Source organism: Corvus moneduloides, chromosome 18 (assembly GCF_009650955.1).
Source record: "Corvus moneduloides isolate bCorMon1 chromosome 18, bCorMon1.pri, whole genome shotgun sequence".
Taxonomy (NCBI): Eukaryota; Metazoa; Chordata; class Aves; order Passeriformes; family Corvidae; genus Corvus; species Corvus moneduloides.
The window spans coordinates 5,424,029-5,451,880 of NC_045493.1; the positions used below are offsets into that span (position 1 = coordinate 5,424,029).

The 27,852-nt window shown below is 44.4% G+C and overlaps 1 protein-coding gene and 1 long non-coding RNA gene across 3 annotated transcripts; one reads left to right on the plus strand and one right to left on the minus strand.

Annotated features, from left to right (window-relative positions):
- Positions 1-67: 67 nt before the first annotated feature.
- On the plus strand, positions 68-17,043 carry CRKL (CRK like proto-oncogene, adaptor protein). Its single transcript, XM_032127713.1, has 3 exons — positions 68-861; positions 4,026-4,488; positions 13,108-17,043. The coding sequence occupies exons 1-3, from the start codon at positions 548-550 to the stop codon at positions 13,240-13,242; spliced, it is 912 nt and encodes a 303-aa protein (XP_031983604.1). The 5' UTR covers positions 68-547; the 3' UTR covers positions 13,243-17,043.
- Positions 17,044-17,957: 914 nt separating this feature from the next.
- On the minus strand, positions 17,958-27,245 carry LOC116452873. Of its 2 annotated transcripts, none has more exons than XR_004243622.1 (3): positions 26,749-27,245; positions 26,019-26,060; positions 17,958-20,111 (listed from the first exon to the last, which is right to left on the minus strand). It is a non-coding gene; the product is annotated as an uncharacterized LOC116452873 (long non-coding RNA). The 2 variants fall into 2 exon arrangements; XR_004243621.1 differs by lacking the exon at positions 26,749-27,245 and adding an exon at positions 26,506-26,736.
- Between the last annotated feature and the right edge of the window lie 607 nt (positions 27,246-27,852).

The window sequence follows — 27,852 nt, forward strand, 5'->3', positions numbered from 1 at the left end:
CATGGCGCGTGCGCGGGGCGGTGTCTCGGAGCGTTTGCGCGGCCCGGCACAGCCGCCATTTTGGTGCTCGGCTCTTGAGGGGAGGAACCCGCGGGAGGACGCGGCGCCCGGCGCTTCTGCCTCCCCCGTGCCGCCCTGAGCCGGCTCCTCTCGCCGCGTTCACGGGCCGCTTGTCCGTGTCAGCCGCCGCTGCTCTTCGTCACCCGCCTGGCCGGGCCCGCCGCAGGCCTGAGAGAGGCGGGAAGGATGCCCTGCACACCCCGCCGCTGAGGGAGACTGGGGCCCTGCGCGCCGCGTCTGGCCAGCCCCACCCCAGCCGCTCCTCGGCCCTTCGCCTCCAGCGGCACGGAGCTTCCTTCTCCCTTATCCCGCTGTCCCTGGGTTTCCTTTCTCCTGGACTGGGCACGAGCCGCTTCCCCCTCGCCCCCAGCCCGCTCCGCCTCCCAGGCCTCTCTGCCCAGGCCTCCCCCGGGTCTTTTCCTCCGCCTGGGCCTTCGGGCTCCTCACCTTCCTTCCTCCCTTTCCTTCCCCTTCCCCTCCCGGAGCCATGTCCTCCGCCGCTCGTTTCGATTCGTCGGACCGCTCCAGCTGGTACGTGGGCCCGGTGTCCCGGGCGGAGGCGCAGACGCGACTACAAGGGCAGCGGCACGGCATGTTTCTGGTGCGGGACTCGTCCACCTGCCCGGGGGACTACGTCCTCTCGGTGTCTGAGAACTCCCGCGTTTCCCACTACATCATCAACTCCCTGCCCAACCGCCGCTTTAAGATCGGCGATCAGGAGTTCGAGCACCTGCCCGCCCTGCTGGAGTTCTACAAGATCCACTACCTGGACACCACCACCCTCATCGAGCCCGCGCCCAGGTGAGTGCCCCCCGCCCCCACCACACCCACCGCCACCTTTGCTCCGGGTGGCAAGAGGAGGTGAGACCTGTAAAGGTGTCATAGTGCAGCCGAGTAGCTCCGGGAGCCTGGCACTGGATGTAGATGCTATGAATAAATGCTGAGGAAACATTCGTTTCTAATACTGGGCCTTCTTAACGTTCTGGATCTCGCTGACAATTAAAGTGTTGCTCTTTCAGTCAAATTATCCACGGTCCCTGTGCTGACCTTGTGTGTAAAGGTACCATGTACCTCTACCATGGGCTATAATTGCCTTGAAAGAGGGTGTGGTCGTAACAAAGCATGTCACCCTTTTTGTGTTACCCTTTTCTTCTAGTATTGTCTCTCCATTCCAAGGATGGTTGAGAAAGTGGTTCACCAGTCGTTTTCGTGATCGAAGTACAGCCTGTGAGCTTAGTTTGCTGTCTACCGCTGCACCCACACTGATTACAATAGAACTGGCTTTTGTGTGATTAGACTGCTTCACCCTGTTAAGTCAGCATTAATACATTCTAGGACAGCATTTCCCAAACCTCTAGAGTGGCATTTCTCCGCCAAAAAAATGTGAAACACTTATTTCTTACAGTTTGGTTATGGCACTGTTCATCTATATCTGCATATACCATGCACTTCACTGAGAAATGCTGTTCTGGGAGGATGGGACAATGTGACTTGGCTATGAGCTAGTTCTTTGTCCTGGTCCCTGCATGGGACATACCTGCAACATGCATCAGTAAACTGCTTATCAAGAATCATAGAACATATTCCTTACTTTTAATTAATAAAGCCTTTCTCAGTATCTTTTTTCAAGGCTTTTGGGCTTTCTGGATAGAACGAAATGAAATAAGAGAAAAGTAGTGACATACTAAAACGCAGAATTTAGAGGTGAATTTGAATTTTTTTTTTTAATATCTTACTATGTTTTGCAGATTAGCAAGTTCTTAGGAGGAAAGAATAACTTTGAGGTTTATAATCACAATTGAACCTTGGCATAGACCAGTACTTAATGATAGTCAGTCACTTATCAGAGGTTGACAATAGCTTGTCAAGTTGAAAAACTCAAGTGTTCAAAAGTCTTTCTGAAAAGCTGTCAAGTGATGGGCAGGATGTGACAGAAAGCTCAAGCTTCAGGAACTCTTCAAGCTGCTGGCAGCCTTTTGGGTAGTGATTGTGACTAGAGAGATGGGTAGGTGAAAAAAAAATAGTTTTCACCATTGCAGGAATGCTTAAATGGAGCTGCCCAGTGTTATGTGCATGCTTAAACTTGTGGAGAGTTGGGAAGAAAAAAAAAGTCTTACGCTGAAGCAATCTTCATGCTTATCTCTGTTCTCCAGCGTGGATACTCTTGAACCTTTCTGGATGCAAAAACTTGTTCTTAATCATTTATGGCCATGACTGACTTGGCTTTCTCAAAACACTTGAGAACTTAGAGCTGACTGCACTTGCTCACTTGGTATTTGTTGGGAGTCCTGTGTGAAATGTTCTGTGAACATTTTAGTACCACCTTATTTCCAAGGTTTTGGTTGCTTATTGTTCTCAGCACAGAGACAGATGGGATGTAACCTGCTGTGAATTGACAGGCTTTTTTATAGAGCTACAAATGGGATCGACTACGTGGTTTTTCTTAGCATGATTTTTGTTAAAACTCTTAGAAAAATCAATTATGCAGTTGATGGTGTGAAATTCTGTGCGAAGGAGACTTCCTGCTGCAAGAGGGATGAAAGGTAGCATTTCCAGATTTTTGGTTTTTTAAATTTTTAGTTAATGGACTAGATTTAGAATAGGGGTGGCCAGGTATGTGCTTCAGAACTGTTATGCTAATTCTTGTTTCTCTGGCATTTTCCTGGGCACATTGCTCTCAGATGCTTGTGCTTTTGAAAGCTGTTCATTCTTTTAATTTCATAAAGTACAGTGTGAAAGGTGGTTTCTATATAGAGTCCTAAAGTACTTCTAGATCTTGGAGATGACATCTGAAACTTTTAAAACAGTTGTAAATGGACCATTTTAAACTTTGTTTGTTTTGTGTTTCTAGTAGGGAGCTCTGACCATCCTCATTGATGTTCCTGAGTTCTTGCTTATGCAGAGCAATTGCTCCCTGAAGGGTTCACTCTCTGCCCCTGCTTTGGCTGCAGCGAGGTGTCTGAAAGATGGAATACCTTTCTGTTCAGGGCTTCTGGCATGTCTTGCAGAAATCACAGGGATTTGACTTCCATCATATTTTGCAAGTAGCAAAAGAGAATCGAAGTAGACTAATGACAGGCATTCTTACCATCATAGCTTATATAATAAGTATCTGCTGTGGCCTATATCCATTAAGGTTTTTTGACAGCTGCTTTGAATAAAATGTATAACATTTATGATGAAAATAGATTGCAGTGAAAGCATTCTCATTTGATGCACAATCTTACATATTATCACAGACAACAAAGTGACTGTATTTGACAAGTGATGGACTTAGTAATAAAAAATTATTAAAATAAAGAGAATATGGTTAATAGGCAAAGGAATATTTCTAGAAGGCTAGCTTTTTTTTTTCTTAGTCCCTTCTTATCAGTGGATGCAAGTAATTCATACTGTCTTTATGAAGCTGTCATACCATCTTAATTTTGTTCCCTTTTTCCTCTATGGTACCTCAAGTCTAGCATTTAGTTACTGAATTCTTTAGAAGTGGATGCTGAAGTTAAAAACAAAATAAAATTATTTGGGTGACTTTGGAGGTGGTGGGCTCTTGGAGAGATTCACAGCTACATTTTTATATATTACCCTTCCGCTTCAGTCACCCAAATAGTCTTAATTTGGTTTTTTGTATCATTACTCTCATAACTTAAGCTATAGAATTAATTTGAGTCTAAGATCTTCACAACAACCCAGAACAGGTAGATGAAGATTTTGCATTATTTCTCCCAGTTTTCTGCATCCCATGATAGATTATTTTGGATTTCTGGGAAAGCTACTTCGGGTATTTAAGTAATTATTTGAGAGTGTGAGTTACTTACGAAATGCCTCACAGTGCTACCAAGCCAATACTTTTGTCACAAATCCAAGTAAGTCATTCTTCTCTAATTGATGTTCCTACTGCAAACCTGGTACTTAGCTTTGTTAATGGAAATAGAAACCAATAGCTATTACTTTTACCAAATCCTCAGGTATCCAAGTCCACCAATGGGATCTGGATCTGCCCCTGCCATGTCCACTGCAGAAGAAAATGTGGAGTGTGTTCGGACTCTCTATGACTTTCCTGGTAACGATGCCGAGGATCTTCCATTTAAAAAGGGCGAGATACTGGTAATTGTAGAGAAGCCAGAAGAACAGTGGTGGAGTGCCAGGAACAAGGATGGTCGGATTGGGATGATTCCTGTTCCTTATGTAGAAAAGCTAGTCAGATCTTCTCTTGGGAAGCATGGAAACAGGAATTCCAACAGTTACGGTATTCCAGAACCTGCCCATGCTTATGCTCAGCCTCAAACCGCAGCTCCCCTTCCCTCAGTATCCAGTACACCTGGAGCAGTGATCAATCCTCTGCCATCCACACAGAATGGACCAGTCTATGCCAAAGCTATCCAAAAGAGAGTACCCTGTGCTTATGACAAGACTGCGCTGGCATTAGAGGTAAGTTTTTCCTCCAGTCTCAAGAGTTTTCAATTGCCTTGTGGAAGAAGAAACTAAAAATTGTTATAGTGAAGTTAGTGTGGATGACTTCATGTGGAGTCTGCTTATTTATGTCGAGGGACTGAGAAGTTAGGTTACATTCTGAAGAAACATCCACAGGAATTGCTTCATCTGTACCACTTCCTTTGAGAAAAGTGACCTAGTAAGTAACTTTAGGACCTGTACTCTCCCTCCCTTCTTGCTTTTTCAACTGTGCAAATGTTACAAGGATAGCAGTGTACACATGCTGCTGTGTAATAAGTGCTAGTGAGAGGATGGCTTTGCTTCTCCACCTAATCTTGGGGAAGGAAAGAGGTGTTTCATTAATCACTGCCGTGTTCCAGGCTAAGAACTGACAGTAGCATCCTCCAGAGAAAGGTAAAGATTGCTGGCTGATACACTTAGTGTTTCTGATCTGCAGCTGTGAGATGCACTTGAAGATCTTGTGCTGAGAGGTGAAATCTGAGCAGAATATATTGGAAATACTCTAGTCCCTTTTACTTTGGTTTTCAAAAGTGGAATTTGAGAAACTTAAGACCTAAACTGGGGATGAGGAGGTTAGCTGAAGGAGTATAGTGTAACCTCCAAAAGTGCTGGAAGTTCCTGTGCTTGGCAATGTTTGTTTTTTTTTTTTTTTTAAATTAGAGATATCTTGTAAAACTTTAGAGCGTTATTCTGTAAATAGTAAAGAATTTATGTTATAGTTCTAGTTTAACTGGAATAAATGATTGATTGGAAGAAGTTTTTCAAAGCTATATCCAGAAGACTAAGATTGTTACTTTTGCATTTAGATGATACTGAAGGCTAGTTAACCTGTAACTCAAAAATGTCTCACCTGGAAAAAGTGAAATTTGAATGTGCTGCAATACTTCCAGGAACAAATGCAAGCAAACAAGCATAGGAAACAACATTTTAGCAAGTAAAATAATAATGGTTTTAAAAATACTTTTGAACTTTTCCTGTTGTTTTTGCTCAGTTACTTTGCAAGTCAAAGCTGATATTTTTGACTGCAATTTGGAAGGTTATATTCGTGACTTCCAATTATTCATAGTGCTCACCCTAATTGTTTTACTCCTGCATTTGTAAGACTTCTACAGGTGGTTATTCTTATGGGTTTAACGGTTGAATATGAATCACTGGAATTTCTTTGTCTTGTGAAATCTAGCAGCTTGTTATTTGTGAACAGTGTGTGAAAATTATCACAGAACAAAGTGTAAATTCACTGCCAACTGCACTGTACAGAAGATTCCTGCCAAAACTACTCATGCTTCTGAAAGCAAAGCAAGGCAAGCGATTGATTTTGTTACGTTATCAATGTGTCATGGAATTACTTCAGGGAACTTGAATTGCTGCAGGGTAGCAGAACCACTTGGAAGGCTGGCCCTTACAAGTAGACTTTTCTGACTTGCCCTTTAAATGACCTAGTTAACCCCATCAGTATAACTACTCTAGGATACCAGTAGGGTTAATTCTCTGGCCAACAAATAGGTTTGACTTGGTTTGAACCTTCAAATTACCGAAGTTTTGTTTGATTCTCTAATCATTTACTGCCTCATGGTTTTGTGTCTCTCAACACTGGCATATTTTGTCTTCCCATGCAGTCTGTTTTCTTTGCAAGTGTACCTCATCCACACTGTGGCTTTTCAAGAGGCTTCAGAAGCAGAATTCTGGGAACTGCTCTACATTTTCATTGAAATCAGTGGTTACAGCTTCTCCATATCTATCCATGCACAGGGAACTTTACCAGTCTCATTATAGCAGTATTTTTTTGTCACATGGGCTATTCTTAATCATTCAGCTTCTTTTCATGATTTTCCTTTAGTTTGCCAAACACCTGCAGGACCCTGATAAAGTATTTAAAACCAGCCTTGTGAGGGCTCTACACATTGCTAAATAAACTGAACCATTTGAAGCTTCTGTTTTGTAAGGTTATGGGACTGTTTTAGGGAAGAAAGTTAACGGTGTTCTTTCATAAAAATAGTATTTGACAGTTCTCCACCTTAGTATAGGTGTACTCTAAATGGCAGTTCAGCTGTGAGTGTAATTCCATGGTTGCTGATTGTGCAATCTCATTTAAACTGATAAAACAATATGAAAGCAAAATATCTGCTGGCTCTGGCCTTGTGTGGTCAGCACACAGACAGTACTTAAAAGGAAGAGAGTACCATCTGGAGTAAATAAAGCCATTGCATAGTAATCTGCTCAACTTCCTTTTAAGTGGAGCGATGTCATTCTTCTTGGTTCAGCTTGAAAATGGGACAAGCTCTCTGCTTGCAAGTCCAGTGTTTCTGTTGTACACTATTGTTTACAGAAGCTGATAGAATTTTTCTTTAAGGTAAAAATTTATAGCCTGTTAAAGAGAAGTTTGTTTTGTAAGCAAGGGTTTTTTATGGTTTTTTTTAATTTCTTACATGAAAAATGTAAACCAAGTGACTATTCTACAGAAAATCTGAAACAAGATCTGATTGATTGGATAAAGATCAAGGGTTCAACTTGTGAATTTACAAGTGTGACAATTTAAGAGCAACTACAATTTTATTTCTGTAGGATACTAGTTAATAGGGCATTTATTTTTGCTGGGCTAAGTTTATTTAGCATTATATAGAATCACAGAATGGTTTGGGTTGGAAGGGACATTAAAGTTCATTTCATTCCACCCCCCTGCCATGGGCAGGGACACCTTCCACTAGACCAGGCTGCTCCAACCCCCATCCAACATGGCCTTGAACACTTCCAGGAATGGGCAGTTCACAACCTGTCTGGGTAACACTACTGGTATTATTGAAGTTACTAATGTGTAAGTGTTGACTCAATCCTATTGTGTTATATACTCCACTTTTACTGTCTAAAATAAAAAATTAAATTATAACCTGCTTTTGGGCTAAAATGGTAGTTTTAAGTATAGATACTATCTCAAAGCTTACAGCTAGTGGTACATGTAATTTTGCGCATCTCCCTGCACCAGGGAATAATTAGTAAAGCCTACAATAAATTACATGTATTTCTAAAATATACATATGCTCTTGTCTGTTGAGTTACTTTGCCTGTTCAGATTTAATGTTTTTAATGAAATGATTGAAGTCTGTAGTTTCTCACTACAACTAACCTAGCTACTAATATGTGTAGAATTTTATGGATACTGTATTAAAAAAACCCAAACCACTAAACAATCAAACTACAAAATAAAAATTAAAACCACCAAACCCAACCCCTAACTGAAAAAAGCTCAACAGCCCACAACCCAGATCTGTTTCTTTACTTGTGTACTTTCAGCCAAGAAGCTATTTCCTTCCTTTCTGGTGCTGCAGAGGAAGGAGTATGAAGGACAGAGTTAACAGTGTCCTGTGCTTATTGGGACTAGAACTCTGCACCACAGGGTCATGCATTGCTATTCTTCAGTCCTGCTAATTACTGTGGGAAATCTAGGAGGTCAATCCTGCGTTCAAAGGACTTACAGGATAGCACTTTATGAAGGTGATGCATTTTATAAGAGTAAAGACTCTGTGGCACTGTTACTGTGATACAGAGCAGCAAAGTCTACCTGAAAGTTTCTCAGCCTTTAAAAACTTGTAGTAATTCTATAGCCAGTCTGTTAGCAATAGTATGCTAATGAACCCTTGTTTCAAACTGACAAGCTCTAACGAGGACATGAACAACAAATTCCATATTCACTTATAAAATGGAATTAAATAGGATAAGGAACCAGAAAATGGGAAACCAGCAGCAGCCACCAGATTTATACCTGTTGTGTTTAAAAAATTATTCTTAAATATGTTACCAATGCTCTAATCAGTGTCATAGTCAATTTTGAAGGCAGTAGCGGTTCTAGAATTCGTCTCCAGACTTGACAGTGTTATGGAATCAAAGATTCATTTTTTCTTTTTAAACAAGAGTTGCACTATATTTTTAAAAGTTTTTGTACTAGTGATAACTTTTTATAGACTCGTGCCAGTATTACAATGTTAAGTAGTTTATCTTTTTGTGATGTAGCAATCATACACATGTATGTTTGCTAGTACAGAGTTAACCTGTCACTGAAATGTTTTGGTGAAATAAATACCCATCCACCATAATTATATAACTGACTTACAGTATTTCTCTTGAGCTTGTTACAATTAGGTTACAGTTAACTTTTTCCCTCTTCAAAGGAAAGTTGAGACAAGTAGGCCAAAATGTGCTAGCAGTCGAACTTTCTTAATTAGGAAATTAGGCTACTTCTTTCAGTAGACAACAAGCATTGTGTTTTTCTTAAGCCAAGGAAACTTAGCCTTGCTCTCTTAAACATTAAAATGCATCTAACCCACAAAGTCTGGATTTTAAGCAATGTATTGATCCTATATTTGTGTAGTGTGAATTGTTGATCAGGGAGCTTTAGTTGCTCTAACTGTGAATTGAAAGTGAACTCTCCAAATTCTGTGCAATCATGACACTGGCTTAATCTGAAGGAGACAGGCTTCCACCGTGTAAGGAAAAGCAGCACTTTTTTTGATGCTGTAACCCCTACTCTGACAATTTTCCTGGCTCTTGGTGAACTGCAAAGTTCCTTTGTTTTAATGTGTTCCTAGGCAAGGCCAGATTAATTTGATCTAGGACTTCCACATGTCTGTGTTGCCCTTCTACCTCCTTTCATGTCTCAAGAATGGATGAAGCTTTTCCTCTGAACTGTTTGATTCTCTGGTTTGTGCATCAACGGTGTTGTGGCCCAGAACATCAGAAATGAAGGGTAATTAAGCTATGCTTTCAGCCTGGTGGTTTCTTGGATCTTCCAATACATAAAGCACCAGCTCCTTCAGCGTCCTTTTGTCCTGTTTGCAGAGTGGCTGAACTCTGCCACTTCTGTGTAGCTCTTCACCTTGGGGACAATGGGATATCAGGTATTTTCTCAGTGTTGGACCTTGTCTGTTCTTCTCCAGACAGGCAGCTGGTCTGAACAATCGTTTTGGTATTAATGTTAGTGTTACCAAAGAAGGTGAGCTGTGACGCTAATTAGGATAATGACTGAGATTCAACACCCTGTAGATTCCAGAGAGCAATGTTTTCCATAGCACTGACCCAGTGGGCTAAAATGATTTACAATTTTAATGCATTTTTATCTCCTTAAACGTATATTACAGAACTTTATCAACCATAGAACTATTAACATACAGTTATTGGAATATCTGTAAAACTCATTGAATTGGTTGACTAAAATGGCTTGCAGGAAACCTTTTGCAGAGTATGAATCAGCTTCAAATGGAAGACAGGTATGAAAGACTCTAGAGTGAATGAAGTAACCTTTCTGACTGGCATGTTCCACAGCTTGTGTTTCCCCAGGGCTTTGAATTCATGCTCTAACAAGGACATAATGAAAGATGCTATCTAAAATACATTTTTATTTTTATCATTTGGGTGTAACCAAATGGCTGCATTTCAGAAGTATTACTCATTTCAGTAGTGATACTTCATTCCAGTGATGCTGGTGTGCTTCACAGCTGAATTAATTAACTTATCTGAGAGATGCTAAGTGCTATCCTGATTTATAGATAAGGGCCATTAGCTGTCCAGAGTCATACAGGAAGTTTGTGGCAGAGATGAGAATAGAACCAGGTCTCCTGACTCTGTCCTGTGCTTAATCATAAGACAATCCTTCTGACTGGCTTAAAACATTCTCTGAAAAAGAGTGTGTTAAATAATTTTAGTGGGAGATTGCACCTCAGCTGACCATGTTATAGATGCTTTAAAAGGCATTTACCAAATAATGCTTTTACTTACTACTTGGGGGAAAAATACATAGAGGGACTAGTTGACCAGATTTTTCTAGACAGACATTTTTGAAATTAAGATCTTTAAGATAAGATCCATGAGTTACTCTATCATGAAATCAAGGTTCCTGTGCCAAAAATCTTATTTCAACATGCTGTTTCATTTAGTCTTCTCAGGGAAACTACATTTTAAAAATTATATAGCACAAGAGGATGTTCAGCAGTTTTCATTTACAAAAAAGCCTTCTCAAAAATAGTAGAAAGTTATTGCAAAGTAATTTACTATTCCAGTGGTTCTCGGCATAAGGGAGTATGTGTGGAGTAGCTTTTGCCAGCCAGCTCTCTTTAGTGGCAGATGCTGGTGTGCAGCAGCTTTGCCCACCCAGCAGCATAAAAGGCATTTTACATCATTAATCTACAGGGCAGTTTGTTGCAATGCAATAAGAGACATATTGTAAATATTTTTTTCACTCAGCTGAAGCAAGACTTCCAAACCTATTCACATTGTGAAATCTTTCAGAGCCAAGTTAAAGAACATCTTTTCCAGAGCTTCAAAATGATAACGGATTGATCTCTACAGCATATGAACAGAATTACATTGTGAGACTCTCAGAAAATGCAGGTCTATGTTTTTGATTTAAAAGATTATTTTTAAGATTAAAGGGTTTGAGAATGGGTTTGGTGTATGGTGTCGTAGAAATGCAACTCCTTATTAGCTTTAAACTGTTGTGATGTTGGCTGCACCTTCTTCACTTTGGGTCTAGAACTTGGAACTTAGATCTGCCTTCAAGGGTTATTTAAATATAGCAATGTAACACTGAGTATTTATAGATGTTATCAGCCTTTTCCTAAGGAGACATTTGCTAGGTTCCTATTTTAGGTCATCTTGTTACTATTTAAAGCTTTCTTGAGTGAGAAGTCTGACAAATTGTGCTTTTTAGCAAATACACAATTAAAGCATGCTGCAGCAGGCCCTGGAGAGATGAAGAGCAGTCGGGTGAATTCAGTGTACATGCAGTGTATCATGGCAGTGTTTAACTGCTTAATTCTGTGTGCTGGCTTTGTGTTTGAGTTTAGGAACAGCATTAAAAAAAAAAGAAAAAAAAGAAAAAAGTAATATGGTCTCAGTTATATCCTAAGAACTTATGGGAGTTCAGAGGGTTTTCTCCTCTCTCAAAAGCACAAGATTACAATTGTTCAAGTGTGACAGTCTCAAATATGGGGGGCAGACAGGACACAGACAACCAAAGTAGTGGAGAAAAAGTAGGGAAGGCAGAGCAACACACTTTGCTTAAATGTTTAATTCTATTCTGATACGCAACATAAGGCTTAAACCTCTAAGAATAGTTTCAAAGTTCAACAAATTTTATTTTAAGAGACATAACATTGAGTGACTGACTGCCAAGGACCTTATTATAGTATCTTAAATTTCACCTAAGGGTTCTTGCTTCTGACTGATCTTTAAAAGTATCTATTACAGTACTGGTGACTGGTTTAAATGGGCTTCAGATCATCTAGTGACATGCACATCATTTTGTAAACTCAGGGTTTTTTCTTTAACATAAAATATACAGGTCTCACCTGAGAAGTTTAAGGATGTTGGCCAAGGGCCTATCTGCATCTGGTCTGAATTTTAATACTATTTAGATAATGTAGACAAATTGCTTTACATACTGTATCAATGTCTATTTTTTCTTTAAGATTTAAGCTAGTTTCCTTTGAATTTCACAGTAGTTGTTTGGTAACTGAGACAACTGCAAAGAGCTTGGACCTAGTTTGGGAAAGAAACTTACGAACTGTTGGTCATTGGTCATAGGCTGGTTCTACTTTTTGTGAAATTAGTTCTTAGCTGCTAATGTCACTTTTTAAATATTTACTGTAGTTAACACATAGAGTCAAATAAGTAAACAGGAAGGGAGGGGGAAAGTTAGAGAGCTGCTGTAACAGACCGTGTGTTCAGCTCTCCATAAGCACTTCAGGGATAATGAGTATTTAGCTTGTCTTAAATGTTTCTTGTCAGTTTGGATATTTTGCTTTGTGAATTGTCCTAATCCAGATTAAATACAGGTGTTGAACAATAAGAGTATAATTTATCATCATTTGGGCTGTTGTTTCTTGCTTGATCATAGTTTAGACTTTTCTCGTTTTTCACTGCCAGACAGGGAGAGACACAGTTATGGTAGGAAAGGCCTGACATGTCATCATTCCTGTTTCAAATGGTTTGACAGGAAGTAGATGTGAAAACCACAAATAAAGCCAGAATCTACATCTACTACTGAAAAAAAAAAAGTTTGAGATTGCTTTTCCCCACTTTGGAAGTGTACTGTTGTTTTAGAAATTACAGAAGGTTCTTCTTAGACTGTGATCATCAGAATTAGATCTTCAAGTAATGGTTTGTTTGCCTTAGGAATCTCTCTTTGAAAAACTACATTTCTTTTAAGTCAGCTGCTGCTAAAACCAGTACCAGTACTGTGCTCTTTTGAATGAATGTTGTGACTCATTGCTGATGGTAGCTTTACTGATGTGAATTTATATCTAGGCTAAAGATACTGTTGCATGAAGCTGTAAGCTTACCTAGAATAAGAGGTGTAGTTCAGTAATCTTTATAAATATATGTGTAATTAAGAGTCTAAGAAAGAGCGCAGACATTATTATGTTTAGCAACAAAGTGTTGGTATTCAGTAAAAGTAGTTTTTCAATTGAACTTTCTGCCAAGAAGAGGGCAAGATTTCTTTCCCTACGATAGGCTTGTATGTGTTGTTCTTCATTTGATTTGTATTTGTATCAGAAGTGAGATTCCCATATGTGATAAGGATTTTTCTTGTTTCTAATTATGCAGGTTGGAGATATTGTGAAGGTTACGAGGATGAATATAAATGGTCAGTGGGAAGGAGAAGTCAACGGTCGAAAAGGGCTCTTCCCTTTCACGCATGTCAAAATATTTGACCCTCAAAACCCAGATGAGAACGAATGACTCCCTCTGCCCAATTTACACTGCTGCTTCATTTTCCTGGCTATCATTAGCATTGTTTGAGGTGGGATGATGACTTAATGGCACATTGCTAGCATTGCCCATTTTCCAGCTTGCTGCAGTTTGACAGTTCTTTTAATATACATTCGGAATACATACAACTGAAGTCACTGCCTGACCTTCAGACCATAGTCATGTCATCCAGAATTTAGTTTCACTTTTGAAACTGTTGGGCCTTAAGCTGGAGAAGACTGAACCGGAATATAGCAGAGAGGTATGGGAAAAAAACCTTTCCTGTTGAGACTTCCGTGGACTTTTTCTGGTTTGTTTAGTAGGAAGAGCCCTAATCTTAGATCAAACATGCAACTTGTGCATTACTGTCCAACAAAAAGCAACAACAAAAATGCAATTTTAGAACTGAAGAAGATTTAGTTTTAAAATGACCTGTCCTAAGGTAGTACATTTAAAATGATGGTTTCTTTAAAGGACAATAATTGGAGCTTATGTATTCTAAGCAGTTGTATTAGACACTGCTCTTTTCTGTTAACTTTTAAGCTTGTTGTTGACCTTCCTGAAACAGTGTGTGTTAAATGCAAATAACCATTGATTGAACTGCATTTAAGCTGAGGCATTTATTTATAAGGAAACCTAGGAGGCATTGATACTTGTAACTTGGTTTTGACATATTTAATGCATTTCTGTTGATTTTTGCAAGCACTAACTGTAGAAAGTGAGCTTTAAGGGGAAACACTTATGGCCTGGTCTACCTACAGCTCTTCTGCAGTGTTGAAAGTGTAGTTTTACTAGTACAGAAGTGCTTGTCATCAAGCTGTTACTTAGTAGACAGATCAGATTGCCATGGTGAGGAGAGGTAGGAGTGGGACAGAGGAACTTGGTAAATACTGATAAAATCCTCTTATTTAAACATTTAAAGACCTTTTATATCCATTTCTCTGCAGGCTCCCTGCTCTCTCCAAAGTTTCCTAGCATGCCAGCCCCAGCTCATCAAAAGCTCCTTTTCAAACACAGTACACCTTTTTTTACCAGGATGTCTGTGTTGCTGTGCTTCTCTTCCAGAGCTGCTTTCATTCTTCTTTTTTCCCTTTCTTTCTTTTTCCTTGCTTATATCCCAAGTCCTCTGCATGCTGGCATCTTTTTTTTTTTACCCTTCCTAAGGCATTGGCTCTGGTTTAGATAGGACCCAGGTCCCTCCCCCTCCCAGCATCCTCTAGAAAATGGTTAATTGGAGTCAGCTGCCTGGGTTCCCCCATGTGATAAGTTAATGCTCAGGCTGAAGGAGGCCACAAAGGTGTCTGTTATTAGTATAGCTTCTTCCCTCTTTCTGTACCTAAGCTCCCCTGCTGTAATCGTACTCCAGCAGGGAACTCATGGCTGCGCCTGGGTGAGTGCAGTTCATGCCATGCGGGTGCTCAGCCTGAGCCTGGGTGCAGGATATGAAAGCGTAGGTACAGTGGAATCCTGTGCCACCTTCTTCAAATATGTGTTGTAGGTGAACTGGAATGCTCTTTTCAAAATGATGGAACACTGAATTAACAGAATACATGTCTGCAAAGATGCAACTACAAAACCTCCCTTTTCAGACAGCCTGGTTAAGGCAGATGTCCGATGGGGAAGCTGGCAGGAAAACAGCAGCTCCTATTTTCCAGCTTTTGAAGGCTGTTGGTTGTAGCAAAATGAGAAACTTCAAACACTTGCAGAATGTCATCAGATGTTATAAATGTCTAATGATATAAACATTGTCTTAAATTCCAGCATGTTTTCTTGTTGATTTGTGTTGCTTGATCCTAATAAAGTACATTGTTAGTAGTTCATGTGGAAGTGCCATGAGATCCTTAGTTGGAAGGCACTGAAGAACTGCAGAAATGGCATTTGCAAGCAGACACTCAAAATGCCAGGTTTTAAAGAAGTCTCTCCATTCATCTATTAACGTTTTCTGTAGTATTGATCAAGTGGCTGACAGTCTAGAAGTTCTTGTAGAGCATTTTACTACCAAATTAACTGTGAAGTTAGAGTAGCATTGACTGAAGTGTTTGGTGCTGTAATTCTTGACAATAGGCATTGACATTTTGTCTTGCAAAGAAAAGCTATGCAGTTCTCTTAATTAAAGAAGGTCATGCTTTTCCTGTGCCCCAACAATACCTGCACGTTTACTACACAGATTGTACTACTGAAAGTCATCTTCTGAATACAAACTGCACTAAACTCAGTCAGCTGCAGAGAAATCTTATTTCAGGCCTGACCTAGTTACAAGCAGCTCTTCAGAAGACTGATTGTAGAATTCTTCCTTTGTATGGTTAATAAATACTGTGAGATTTGAGATCTTGAACGTAACTTTTAACCTGATTTTTTTTTCACTGAAATAAACAACTTGACTCATCCCCTCATTGAATAAGGTGTACGCTTTGAACACAACCATTGTTTTAGGTTTAATTATGTTCCAATACTGCAGAAAAACAGTGTTTTACCTTCAAAACTATGCAAAATTTGTGTGTAGTGGTATCTGATGCAAAGACAAGAATTCTTGAAGTTCTGTGAACCTGTTTTTAGGCCATGAATGAACAGTGTTTCTCCCAAGTAGCAGCGGTGTGGTTCAGGTATGTAAAATGTGGTTTCAATGTAGCATACTGACCAGCCTAAGCTGATTGTAACATTGCTTCAAAATGTGTCTTAGCTATTTTACTAAGAGACAAGTATTTTCCTATAAAGACTGCATTGGATCAGTGTGTGTTTCTCTTTGAAGGACTCTGGGTTCTCAATCGCTTGTCGCTTGCTTACACATGTGCTGTCGTTTTATGAAACCTCTTAAATGAGTGATAATCTATCTGTGTAAATGTTCTTGGGCGTGTAAGGTAACCGTAATATGAAGCATGAGAGCCTACAAGTGATGGCTTCAATCTATGCACCATTAAAGTTGTCCTTGCTTTGGAACTAGGAGCTGGTGTAATGACCTGGTGCCACTGTAGTCAACTATCACGAAAGGCTTGGCTTCCTCCTGCTGTGTACATGTGTATATAGACATTGAAGCCTCTGACCAGTCTGAAAGTTTAAATGAAAACTGTTTTAATCAGTGTCCATCACTGGATAAGCGCTAATTTAATTCATGATTGTTTACAAATTGGGAAAGAATAAACAAAAGGGAATATCCTGTTTGGGTTGAGGCTCTGAAGAGCCTGAGCATTATTTTTGTAAAGGGAAAAACAGCATTCTTTGTGCCATTTCATGTGCCTGTAAAGTAATTTTTTATATTGTATTAACATCCTGGGAATGAGTGGGCTGCCTTTGTTTTCTAGTCCAGTTTTCAAGCATTTTCCTCAATACCCATATTTGAAAGTGAGATTTGCCTAAAAGACTGCCTTTTGGGACCAGTGAAAGTGTTCCTGTATAGTTGTCATTTTCTGTTTATTTGTGTTAAAGTGTATTTTGGGACAAGGATACAATTACTGCAGTGGCAAAGGTGGCCTTGTATTTGAGACAGTCTTCACTGTGTAAACTTTTAAACACCATTATGTAATTTAAAGACCATGATCTTCAGGCAATAATATTAAGTGTAAGCTTTTAAAATTTATTTTGGGGATCATAGCTCGTTTTATTTTTTGTGCTATAAGATTAACAGTATTAAATGAATTATATTCTTAGAATATATGGAGTGTCTTTTCTTAAGATTAGTGCCTTTTTAATTTCTTACTCCAATTAATTCATAGAACTGGTCCCAACATCAAGCCACTGTGTTTTTTCCCCAACGCCCTGTTTGTACAGTCTAAATAAAACTTGCCTCAACTTACAGTGTTATTTGTTGTGTTCAGTCTTAAAACCTTGACGATAACAGCAGAGTGTTTAAGCCCTCACTCTGTCATTACAATGACCTGTTTTGTGGGTGAACAGAGTGTGCCAACTGAAGTTTTCCAGAATCAAAGGAAGAATTAAGCAGGAGAAAATGCTGTTGCCAGGCTGAATGATACTCTCCTGTTCCATCCTCATGCCTCTTCTCAAACAATACTGCTGGGCTCTGGAGGCTCACATGAAAAAGATGCATCTCTGGTTATACAGATTACCACTGTCTCCTCTACCCTGACACATCTGTGCTCTTCCACCACTGTATTTATTGTGCTCTTTGGCCAAGGCTTGTAAGGGTCTCTGGAAACCATGACCTTTGTTTACTGTGATGCCCTTGACTGTGCTTGTAAGAATGACTGGTGTATGCAACAGTTTGAATTTTGCTTATTATTGGTTGAGTAACTGAGATGTAACCTGTGCAGGCACTGGAGAGCAGTGACTGGGGCTCTGGCCCCTGCCACGAGGTGCTGGTGTAAAACGTCAGAAACATCTGTTTGGAAGTCAGAACCCGCATCCTGGTCATCTGCTTTTTTAGTCAATCCAGGTCAATAGTAACTTAACTAAACTTAAGGGTTTTTTTCAGTTAAATCATTAACAAGGTGTTGATACTTGAGATGATCCTGTATGGGAGGAAAACTTACGAACATCAGCCACTCAACTGCTGCAAAGAAGCCTACAAAGCTTGTGTTGGTTCTCTGGACTCTGTAGGTATGGTGACAGCCTCGTGTTTGTCTTCTCTGGAGTACAGATTTCCATGTGATGTTAATAAACATTCATAGCCAACTCTGCATAGTGTCTTATCATCAAATAGTCACATTTGGCAAGTTACGTTTTGGAGAAAACCAGTTGTGTTTTAAAGACACAAGCAAGAATAGGTCAGATACATAGAGCGGGCTTGTTTCAGGCTAAAAGGCAAAACGTCAAAGGTAGTAGCAAGAAGCAAAAAATAACTCAAGGTGGGTTTGCCTTACCTGCATTCAGACTTTCACCAGTGCAAATCTGAAGTAGTTCAGTTACTTCAGTCCAGCAACAGGCAGCACAAGCCTCCATTTTTCAGTGCAAGCTGAGATGAGCTGGGTTCATCAGTTTGTCACTGATTTACTTAAAAGGTTTTATTTCTAAACAAGTGTGATGACAAACACGCTTTTAGACCTACCCAGAGGTGTGTCTGTTGGAGCTTACACCAGTAGGAAATACACCTAAATACGTCAAATAAAGTGCAGCCACAGCAGAACACAGTTCCGTTTTTCATGATTTTCCATAGTGTGGACTGTGCTCAGATGAAAGCTCCTGAGGCCCACACTCACCAGCAGGGTTGGCTCACCTTGGAGCAACTGTACTGATTTCTGTCCCCCATATTGTCCCCTCTGCCTTTTTTTTAGAGGACAGGTCAGCTGCTCCTGTAGCAGCTGTTGAACCACCAGTCACAGTTCAGCAGGGAAAGGTAAAGCAGTTCCAGTTTCAGGAACCCTCCATCCCCCGAGCTGCAAACTAGCAGTCGCTGTGCGAACAGCTGAGCCCTGCTGCAGCAGGGCCGCGTGTCCAGGCGGGACAGGCTGGCAACAGGGACAGAAACCATCACAGCTGTCCCAGAGTGAGCCTCCTGCTCTGAAATGCAAGCCCTAAGAGCTTGCCAAGAGCCACAGCGGCACCGATTATTGTGACTCATTAACGCAGAGCATTGTGTGCCCACCCTGAGTCGGGCTATCCATGCACTGCTCCAGCTGCCCACCTTTCCCAGGAGCAGCCTGGGAACCCAGCGCCCACCACCATGACCAAGCCCATCTGCTTCCCGGGGGCTCCTGCTTCAGACTAGCACAACCTTTAGAGCTAAAAGCTGAGCCAGCCCTGCTCCGTGGTGTGACGGTGCTCACCGGGGGCTGGCAGCTCATTGGTGCAGCCTCACCTGCAGAAGATCCATCCCACTGCATCCGAGGCAGGTGGGGGAGCAAGAGGTGATGGGAAATTAGCGCAGTGTTCCTCTCAGTTAACCTTCCCAGCACCTGCTTGCTTCATTCCAGGCATTTTGTAACCAGAACCCTCTCTGAACGAGTTACTACTCTAACCTGCCGCTGGCACACCAGACAATTGGGATCAGAGCTAAATCTGGGGTATCCGCAGGGACCTGGCTCCTGCTTTATACATCCTGGCTGGTCCAACAAGGGCAGCTGAAAGTCAGCGCTGAGAAATCCATCACTTGCATTTGGTCTAGAAATTTATCACTAAAGCTCAAGTGAAAGTGTGGATCCCAAGGGACTGTTAATCCTGCTCCACTGCACTGATTCCCAGTCTGTGCTATCCAGTGAATCCTCTCCAGACCCTCGGGCAGGAGCAGCTCTTGCTGGGCTGTCAGAGGGCAGCAAGGGTAGAAGGCCAGTGCTGGACATGCTGTTTTGCCTTCCCCCAGCTGCCCCTGCACCCAAAATCCAACGGGGATTCCCATTCTGAGGGGAGCGGCAAGTCCAAGGAGAGCATGCTGTTTTGAACAGACAGAAGGGACTGACATAAGTGAACAACAGGAGTTGGTTTGAAACTCTTGGCACTGGACTCCTGTTAAGCCCACCTCCACTCAGCAGCCAAGCTGGAGACCCCCAGGGATGCTCCTGACAGAAGTGACAAACCCAGCCAGGCCTTAGACTGCACTGTTGCTATCCTTGTCATAAAAAATACAAAAATCAAACTTGCCCATTTTTCATTACTGGGAAGTAATGACCCCCTGTATTGCTAGACTCAATTTCCAGTTTTTAATGTAATCTGTTACTTTACTACTTTGATCTGGATTATGTGGTTCAGGGGCTCTCATGGGGACTTCTACCTGCTGAATCCATTTCTGTTATGTTAGACCATCTCTTTTTTTCCCCTCTTCTTGTGACCAAGGATACAATTAATCCACTGACCTTGAAGAGAAAGAGCTTTTCTCTTTCCAGGTATCACAGGTGGTGCTCTGGCTCTGAGTCTGCAGTGACGATGAATACACAGCTCTGGGCTGGATTCCTGCTGAGCATCAGCCTCATGCTCTGCAGGGCACAAAGGAAATGTAATTCATCAGGCTTGGCGGCCTTCGTTGTGTTAGGAAGAGCCGTATCCCACAAAGATGGAACACCTCCCGCTGTGCCTGACTACCTGGAATAGCTGTGCCTACTCGGCACTTTGGAGAACTAGATCTAAAATTAACAAAGATCATTTCCCTGCAAGAAATAGCACCTTGGCCTGGACACGGGACACATCAGCAGGAGTCTGAAACAGAAAGGCTAAAATTAACGCAGGTCTGGGATTCTGCTGAATGTGCTAACACAGGTCCGACCACCACATGCAGGATGAGCAGCACCGTTGGAAATCTCTGGCCAAAATCATCCCAAACCCCAGCAATGACAGAAAGGTTACTCCCAGTACTCAGTAGCAGCTCCTGCCTGTATGAGGCTCAGTGATCCACCCTCACCATCACTAGTGACCATCTGATTGTGGCAGAGGTGGGTGATGGGATGGAAACGGTTCTCCAGCTGGTGCTGGATTTCTAGCAAGGCTTTGTGCTGTACAGCAGTGGAAGCCCACAGACTTCCACAGTGGTGTTTGTGGGATCAACACCAGCAAATTTAAATAGACAAAAATAAAGACACATTGAAGAGCAGCCTAGGAACAGAAAGCGTGTGCAGACAGGGCAGTAAAGATGCGGAACTTGCATCCATCAGCCATGCAGGGCTCATGCCTCCCTCGCTGCAGTGCCCTGATTTCAGCCCATGCTGCAGCCCTGCAGCCCCATGGCAGCGCCGCATTGGAACAGCTGTGGGAAATGGAGGGGGGTGGAGATGATGTACCTGGAGAAGGACAGGCTGATTTAACACCCCTCCCTGCTGCCAAATGCTCCATGGGCTCTGCAGTCATCACCCAAAATAGAGCCACGGTCTGTACCTCCTCCAAGAGACAGTCCCTGCTGGAAACATATCAGGGCATTACTTGGGGCAGTGATTTACTGCAGGAGCCACCTCGGGAGATGCCGGCACCGTGCCCCACTGTACCTGGCTCCTTTCCCTCTCCCCCACCATTCAAACTGTCTGTTGACGCTTGTTAAGCCTGGGAACACAAGACACAGGGCTTGACCCAGCAAGGAATGTAGGCAGGATTTGGGTGGAATGGAGGGAAGGTCCTGCATTAACCTCACAAATCCACCACACGTGGCTGTCACCTACTACCCAAGACACAAGAGGTCCCTTCCTGGCACAGGCCAAGGGGCTCCAAGGCAGCTCCTGAGACAGCCTTGTCTCTCTGGGACTAGACACGCTGCCCAGGAGCCACCTGTGCTTCCCAAAGCAGACACACGTCCTCCCCATGGAGAGCAGCTCGTCCCAGGTAACCACCTCCTCCTCCCTTTGTTTTGCTGACAGGTCCCTCCTAAAACGTGAGCTGCTTCAGCCCCAACTTGCCCAACACTTGGCTTCTGTCAGCACCTGAGTGAGTTGTGCAAAACCCTCGCTCCAGACATGGCACGACAGCTCCAGAGCTTTGCTCCTTGTGCCCTGTAACCACAAAGCAACAACGTCGATGGTTTCTCAGCTTTCTGTTCTCCACACTGCCCTGGGATGCCCTTGCTGCAGCTTCCAGGCCTCAGCACCTTTGCAGCAATCCCCCTGCAGGCTGCCCCAGCTGTCCCCTCGCAGGTCACACGCAGTCACTGGGTGGCACTGTGCCCCTGCCTGTGCATGCCCGGCTCCAGCCTCCTCCTCTGCTCGGGGGTGCCCGGAGGAACCCCCGGCTGGGCCAAGGGGCAAAGGCTCTCCTTGCCAAAGTGCACCCACAGTGGCACCGACAGATACCCGGGGACCTCAGGAGCCCACAGGGTTGTGACCCCAACTCCCAAACACAGGCTCCCGCTGCCTCCCTGACAGAGTCTCTCTCTCTCCCCACCGTGGTTATATTTTCATTACCGTGGCAAAAGGAGACCAACTGCATCCTTACAATACGCCCCTCCATAAAACTAATAGGCCAGGCAATTGGGACAGGCCTGTGAAGTACTTTATAGTCTGGACTCAAGGAGTTTGTGCCACAGCTCACAAGCTCTCCCAGCCCTACATCCCAGGAATCACAGCGTTATTTCTCCTTATCATCCCCACTTTCAGCCTGGGAGCAGCATGAGGATGAGCATGGTACCCCCATACCTGCTTTCACTTGTCTCCTGCCACCCAGAGCCTCACCCGACTCCAACAGCACAAGGCTCTTAGGACCATCAGTAAGAATCAGGGTTTCCTTTTTCCAGGGCACCATGATACAGTTCTGCCCTGATTCCAGGAGATTTGACACCACCAGTACGTGTCCAGGGTCGGGAGGCTGGACCCAGCACTGGGCCAGGGCAAAGGCCAGGGAGGTCCTTTGTCAATGCTTTGCCATTTGCTTCATTTGCAGTTGAAAGCCAGAGGAGCAGATGCCCCTTCTGACACTGCGATGGCAAAACTTGCTCAGCTCTGTAGAAGATCATTCCCGCTACATTGACACCCCATGTTTGTTTGGGAAGCTGGGGTGACACATTTGGTGTAACCCAGAGCCCCATTTCAGAGGGTACCTGGTGAGGTTTGAGGGACTGCTTTGCCTTGCTGGGTCCTGGCCAGTCTCAGTGGTGCACTCCAAGTGTTCCTAGAGTAGGGAGCTGGGCTCTGGCCCCAGCAGGGGCTGGGCAGATGACCCTGGGGACAGCAATAACCCAACAGAGCAGTTGCTGCCACCTTCCCTCTTCCTGCTGTGTAAAAACTGCCCAAAAAAAGCCTCCTTTAATCGTTCCCCCTACATTAGACCTTCCAGGGGAAATTAGCACAAATGCAACATCAGTGGCACCAAGGGAACAGACCCTGAATGACTTGGAGGGAGGTTAATTAGTTTGTTAAAATCCTTCTCTCTTTAGTTGCCACCTAAAGCTCCAAGCCTTGACAAACAGTTGAGAAAAGGGTCTCTGCAGAAAATCAATGCTCTTTTAGAGGTAAGAGCTGAAGATCCTCCAAGGAACACACTGTTGGAAAATAAAGCAGAGAAGACTGTTTCTCCACCATTAGGGTAGAAGACAAATGTTAGATAGGAAATCAAAAGGTTTCCAGGTCTCCATGAAAGTCAGAAGGGAGACAAAGAGCCCTTTCTCCCCCTGTGGTTTACTGTCTTTAATCTCTGCCTTAGTGTCCCCACCTACCCTGCAACAGAAGTGCTGAAAAGCTTAACTGGCTTTTGCAGAACTGATTCAGGATCCCCAGATACTGAGTGCCAGAAATGTGCCAAGTATTATTGCCTGTCCCTTTGGAGGACCACCCGTCAGTGCCGGAGTTGCCAGCAGACTGCTCCCCACTCCCAGACACACCAGCCAGGGAACACGAGTGTGCTGGGGACAGAAAAAAAACCCCACAGCCCCTTACAAACAGCTTCCCTCTTAGATTAATTTAATAGATTACTGTTTTGACCCCAGAGAATTTTGTACAACTCCCAGCCCACTGTAGCCACCCTGAGCATGGTGGCACCAGGAACCTGTCAAAGGGCTGGTGTGTGCTCACAGTGAGACGAGGCCCTGCCAGTGCTTCTGCTACTTCCACTGCCACTTTAGCGTTGTGGTGGGACAGCTAAAGCACAACGCTACAGCTCCGTGACTGCTGCAGGCAGCCCTTTGGGACAAAATTTCCTTGAATACCTGGTTTAAAGCTGGGACTAACTTCATTCAGTCTCCACATCAGAGCTCTGTGCTACCCCGTGGGGGTAGAAGGGCAGACAGTTCTGGCTCCAGAACCAAGTCTCCTTTAATCTAAGGACATGATTTCTTTGCTAGGTATGATGAGCTGTGTGCCCTGCCTTCTATACTGTCCACTGATGTTTGTATTTCAAAAGCCACTACATCACCTGATTCTGCCCAGCTGTCTAAAAAAACCAAAACAGACAACATCCTGTGTACCGCTGGGACCTCTTTGTCAGAGGCTGTGAACTCATCTGCATCCAGCGCCAGGATGGATTGAACAAACTGAGGCATATTTTATTGCTGAAGCATAAAACACGGGAATAAACAAGCACCAAAGTGCTACTGATCATTAAAACCAGATGGGAGCCCATTTACTGCCTCCAGCAGCGAGGTGCCATGGCTGCTCCGCTGGGGCCCCCTTGAAATAGGAAACCCAGCACACCATCTGGGAGGTGCTGGATGGCAGTGGCTACAGGCAGCCCCTGCAATTCCAGCCTGGAGTTATATGCACTGTCTGCTCACCACCACCCCTGGGATAACCAAGGAGTGACAGAGCTCTGAGTCCTAGCTCTGGAAATACAGTCACCCCTGTAAGGTTGCGCCTATATGAAAATGCCCTGGTAGGGACAAGCAGCCCGGGGAGATGGGATGGGGAGAATCACAGGCTGAGCTGCCCACACACAGACCCGGGACTCGGCGACATTTATAGTATTTGTTCAAATGCACATCAGAGAACCATCAAGGGGTTCTGGTCATTCGTGTGCAATTCAACTCCCAGATGGTGGATTATCCAAGGCAGCCCAGGTCTGACCTTCTTCCTTACCAGCCAACGCTGCCTGGCATAGGAAGTAAAGTACTATGGTGGGAAGAAGCCAGGGGCTATTTCCTCTCCTTCCTAATCAACACACCCACCACAGATAAACACCAATGAGAACATTCTCAGTCTGGAGTACTGGATACTGGCCTCCAGGAACAGCTCCATCCTGAGTACCCCTGGCTGCAAGCTGAGATCAACCCCCTCCCTAGACTGAAGCTTTGCACCTTTGCCTCCAAGTCCCATCTTCCTGTGATAGGGAGCCCTCTCAGCAGTCAAAACCCGAGCACTGCATGGGGCCAGGGATGGATTCCTGGGCAGCCCGAGAGGAGATGCAAATGGAGCGCGAGACTGCTCGAGAAGCAGAGACAGACAGATGCTTTTACACTTCAAAGGGAACAGGGCCCTGTGAGGCTTTCAGAAATACTCACAAATCGATAGACTCCTTTCAAACACCGAGCACATTTGCTCAAGTGTGAGGCAATTATTCGCTGAGGATGGAAGCAGGACAAGGCCATTAACAGCCATACGGGCAGGATGAGGAACATGCGGCGGCTACAGGACTGCCAGCCCAGCCTGAGGAGCAGAACACCGCTGTCCTGGCCGAGCTTTCTCATTCAGGATTTACAAAATGCCCTTGTGTCCCCAGGGGCTCTACAGGGAGCACATTAGTGTCATTCAGCCTATGTCAGTGCAATACTCAGCACATCCCTTTGGTAGACATCGGGTTTGATCACATCCCCTCCACTGCTCTAGTTCACTGCCTTTATCCCTGGAGGGCTGACTTACACTTACTGAAACAATTCCCATTTCCCCCTCACCTGAATGCTGCTGGGCAGTGCCTGAGCTGCTCTGGAGAACTCTGTCTCCATGGAGCCCCATCTAGATGGCAAAGCAGAGCCCATACCAGATTGTGGGCGAGCAGAGGGCTGTCTGCTCAGCACGAACAGAGCCAGCATGGGGACAGACCCCGTGGTGTGACAGGAATCACGCCTGACTCATCCCTGTCTACTCTGCACCAGCACTTCCACACAGATTACCCTTAATGCACCATCTCCCTCCCAGCAAGGATGTTACAGAGATCGCAGGTGCCGGTGCTTTGCGACCCCACAGATGGGAGCTGGAGTGACAGTGCCAGCACACAGGAAGTCTCTCCTGTGAACAGCTGCTGTTTTACATGTACAGTCTTATTTGTACAACGAGAGGCAGAGATACTGAAAGTGAGCAGTGCTTTATGCCTGCTGTATGACTGATGGGAGTGCCCATCCTGTATCACTGGCTGCCCACTCTGCTTTATGGAGGCACATAATTTACCCTCTTCAGTAAAAATAGAGGAGGAAGGAATAAAAATCTCAGCATGTCCCCAGAGAACTGTAGGAGATTAAAATTAAATCCATCCATTACACTCACCAAGCAGGGCGCTGTCTGGGCAGGAACACTGTAGTTGTACACCTGCACGTTCAAAGAAAAGAAATTGAGTATTAGAGAGGTGTCAGAGGCAATCCAGCACCCCACAGCAAAGTACTTCAGGTCGTAAAACAAACTCACATGACTTGGAAAAACAAAAAAGGAATAACACTAAACTAAGCTGAACAGCAACACTGCTCAGCACAGCTGCAGCACCTCTTCTCAACCCTGCATCACAGGGTCGCTTCGCCCTCAGTTAAAATTTTATCTGACACTTCTGCTCAGGCTGAGGTCTCAAGAACGTTTCAGGGTTTGTTCTGGGATGTGCATGTCGTGCTGTGGGGGAGAAACACCTTTCCTACTTCCTTCGCTGTGTCCTGTAAGCCTCTCCATATTCCTCCTGCTGTTCCCCAGATCTGCTGCAATGTCCAGAAAGCACATTTAGACCTCACTACAGCTCTGCAAGCCAGGACAGTAAAAAGCAGCTTACCTGGAGGAGCAGGGAGCCAGGCCAGCAGCAGAGGACTGGGAACAGAGCCCTGGAGACAGGCAGGAACAGGCCTCCCTCACAGCCACTGATGCTGCAGCAAGGTCTTGTCTCTGAGCACGACTGTGCCCAGGGCAGCTGAGAGATGCAAGACAAGCCACCCCCACCACCATCCAGGAAAACCCATCCTTTCCCCAGCTAGCCCTGCACAGTTTTATCCCTCTCTCTTTGCCACTCACTGAGTACCTGGAGGCCGAGGGCGGGCAGGCAGGTAAGTGAAGGCACCTGCAGCCGCCCATGTGGCTGCTGATGAGCGGGAAGAGGGGCCAGCCCGGCGGGCAGCTCCAGGCAGCAGGGATGTGGCTTGGAGCCGCTCCGGCCTCTCACGGTGGGTGACCAGCACTGGTTGTTGCTCCAGCCAAATGCTGCCTCCCCCCTGCTAAGAGGCTCCACATGGATCCCAGCCTGGGGCTCGGGAATTAAGTAGATTTTAAGCTCTGCAATAAAAACCCATTTGACTTGAAGAATGTTGTTATTCCCGGAAGGGGGTTTGCGCTGCTTGCTTGGATTGCCTTAAAGTGACCCGGTACTTAAGCTGACCAAGGAAATGCACGTCAGAGTCTCCTGGGAGGCTCAAGGAGCACCACGACAGCAACCCCAGCCCGGGCAGTCGGGTGAACCCAAAGCAAGCCTGCAGTCCTGATCAGCCTGGCTGTCCAGCACCGGGTGATTCAAGAGCCCCAGTCCCGTGGAAAGGCTGCTCTCCAGGATCTCCTCATGTCTCTCTGCAAACGAGGAGCCTCCTTGGCCCTGCCCCGCCCCACATGCGTGAGGGCTCGCCCCCACACCGGTGCCCAGAGCAGCGCGGCCCCGGGGCCGCGCCCGGAGCTCGGCCAATGGCACCATTCCAGAGCTTGGTTTGCACCAGCACATCCCTGTCCCTGCAGCACCTGGAAATTAGATAAGCTCTTAGTGAAACCAGCTGGAAGTTGCTTCTGCAGAGCCAGGGCAGGTACAAGTGCAGAGGCCACACGCTGGGCCAGGCGAGAGGGGACCCTGCAGGCCGGGGAGGACCCGCCGTGTCCCCACAGGGGCGTGGGGAGAGCTGGAGCTTTGCTGCGCTGCAGGGAAACAGGTGCTCTCCCCAGCCTGCTGCTGCCTGGGGAAGAACTGCAGCATCGGCAAGAAAGCATTTTTCTGCCATTCCCATCTGCATTGAAGCAGTGTCAGACAAGGCTTAAGGCTGCAAAAACCAGTAGGAGAAACCAAACCAAATCAAGATCTTTATTTCCCATAGGAAATTTACCTAGATCCCATTTATAGTCCATTTGCCCTCCTCCTTATGTAACT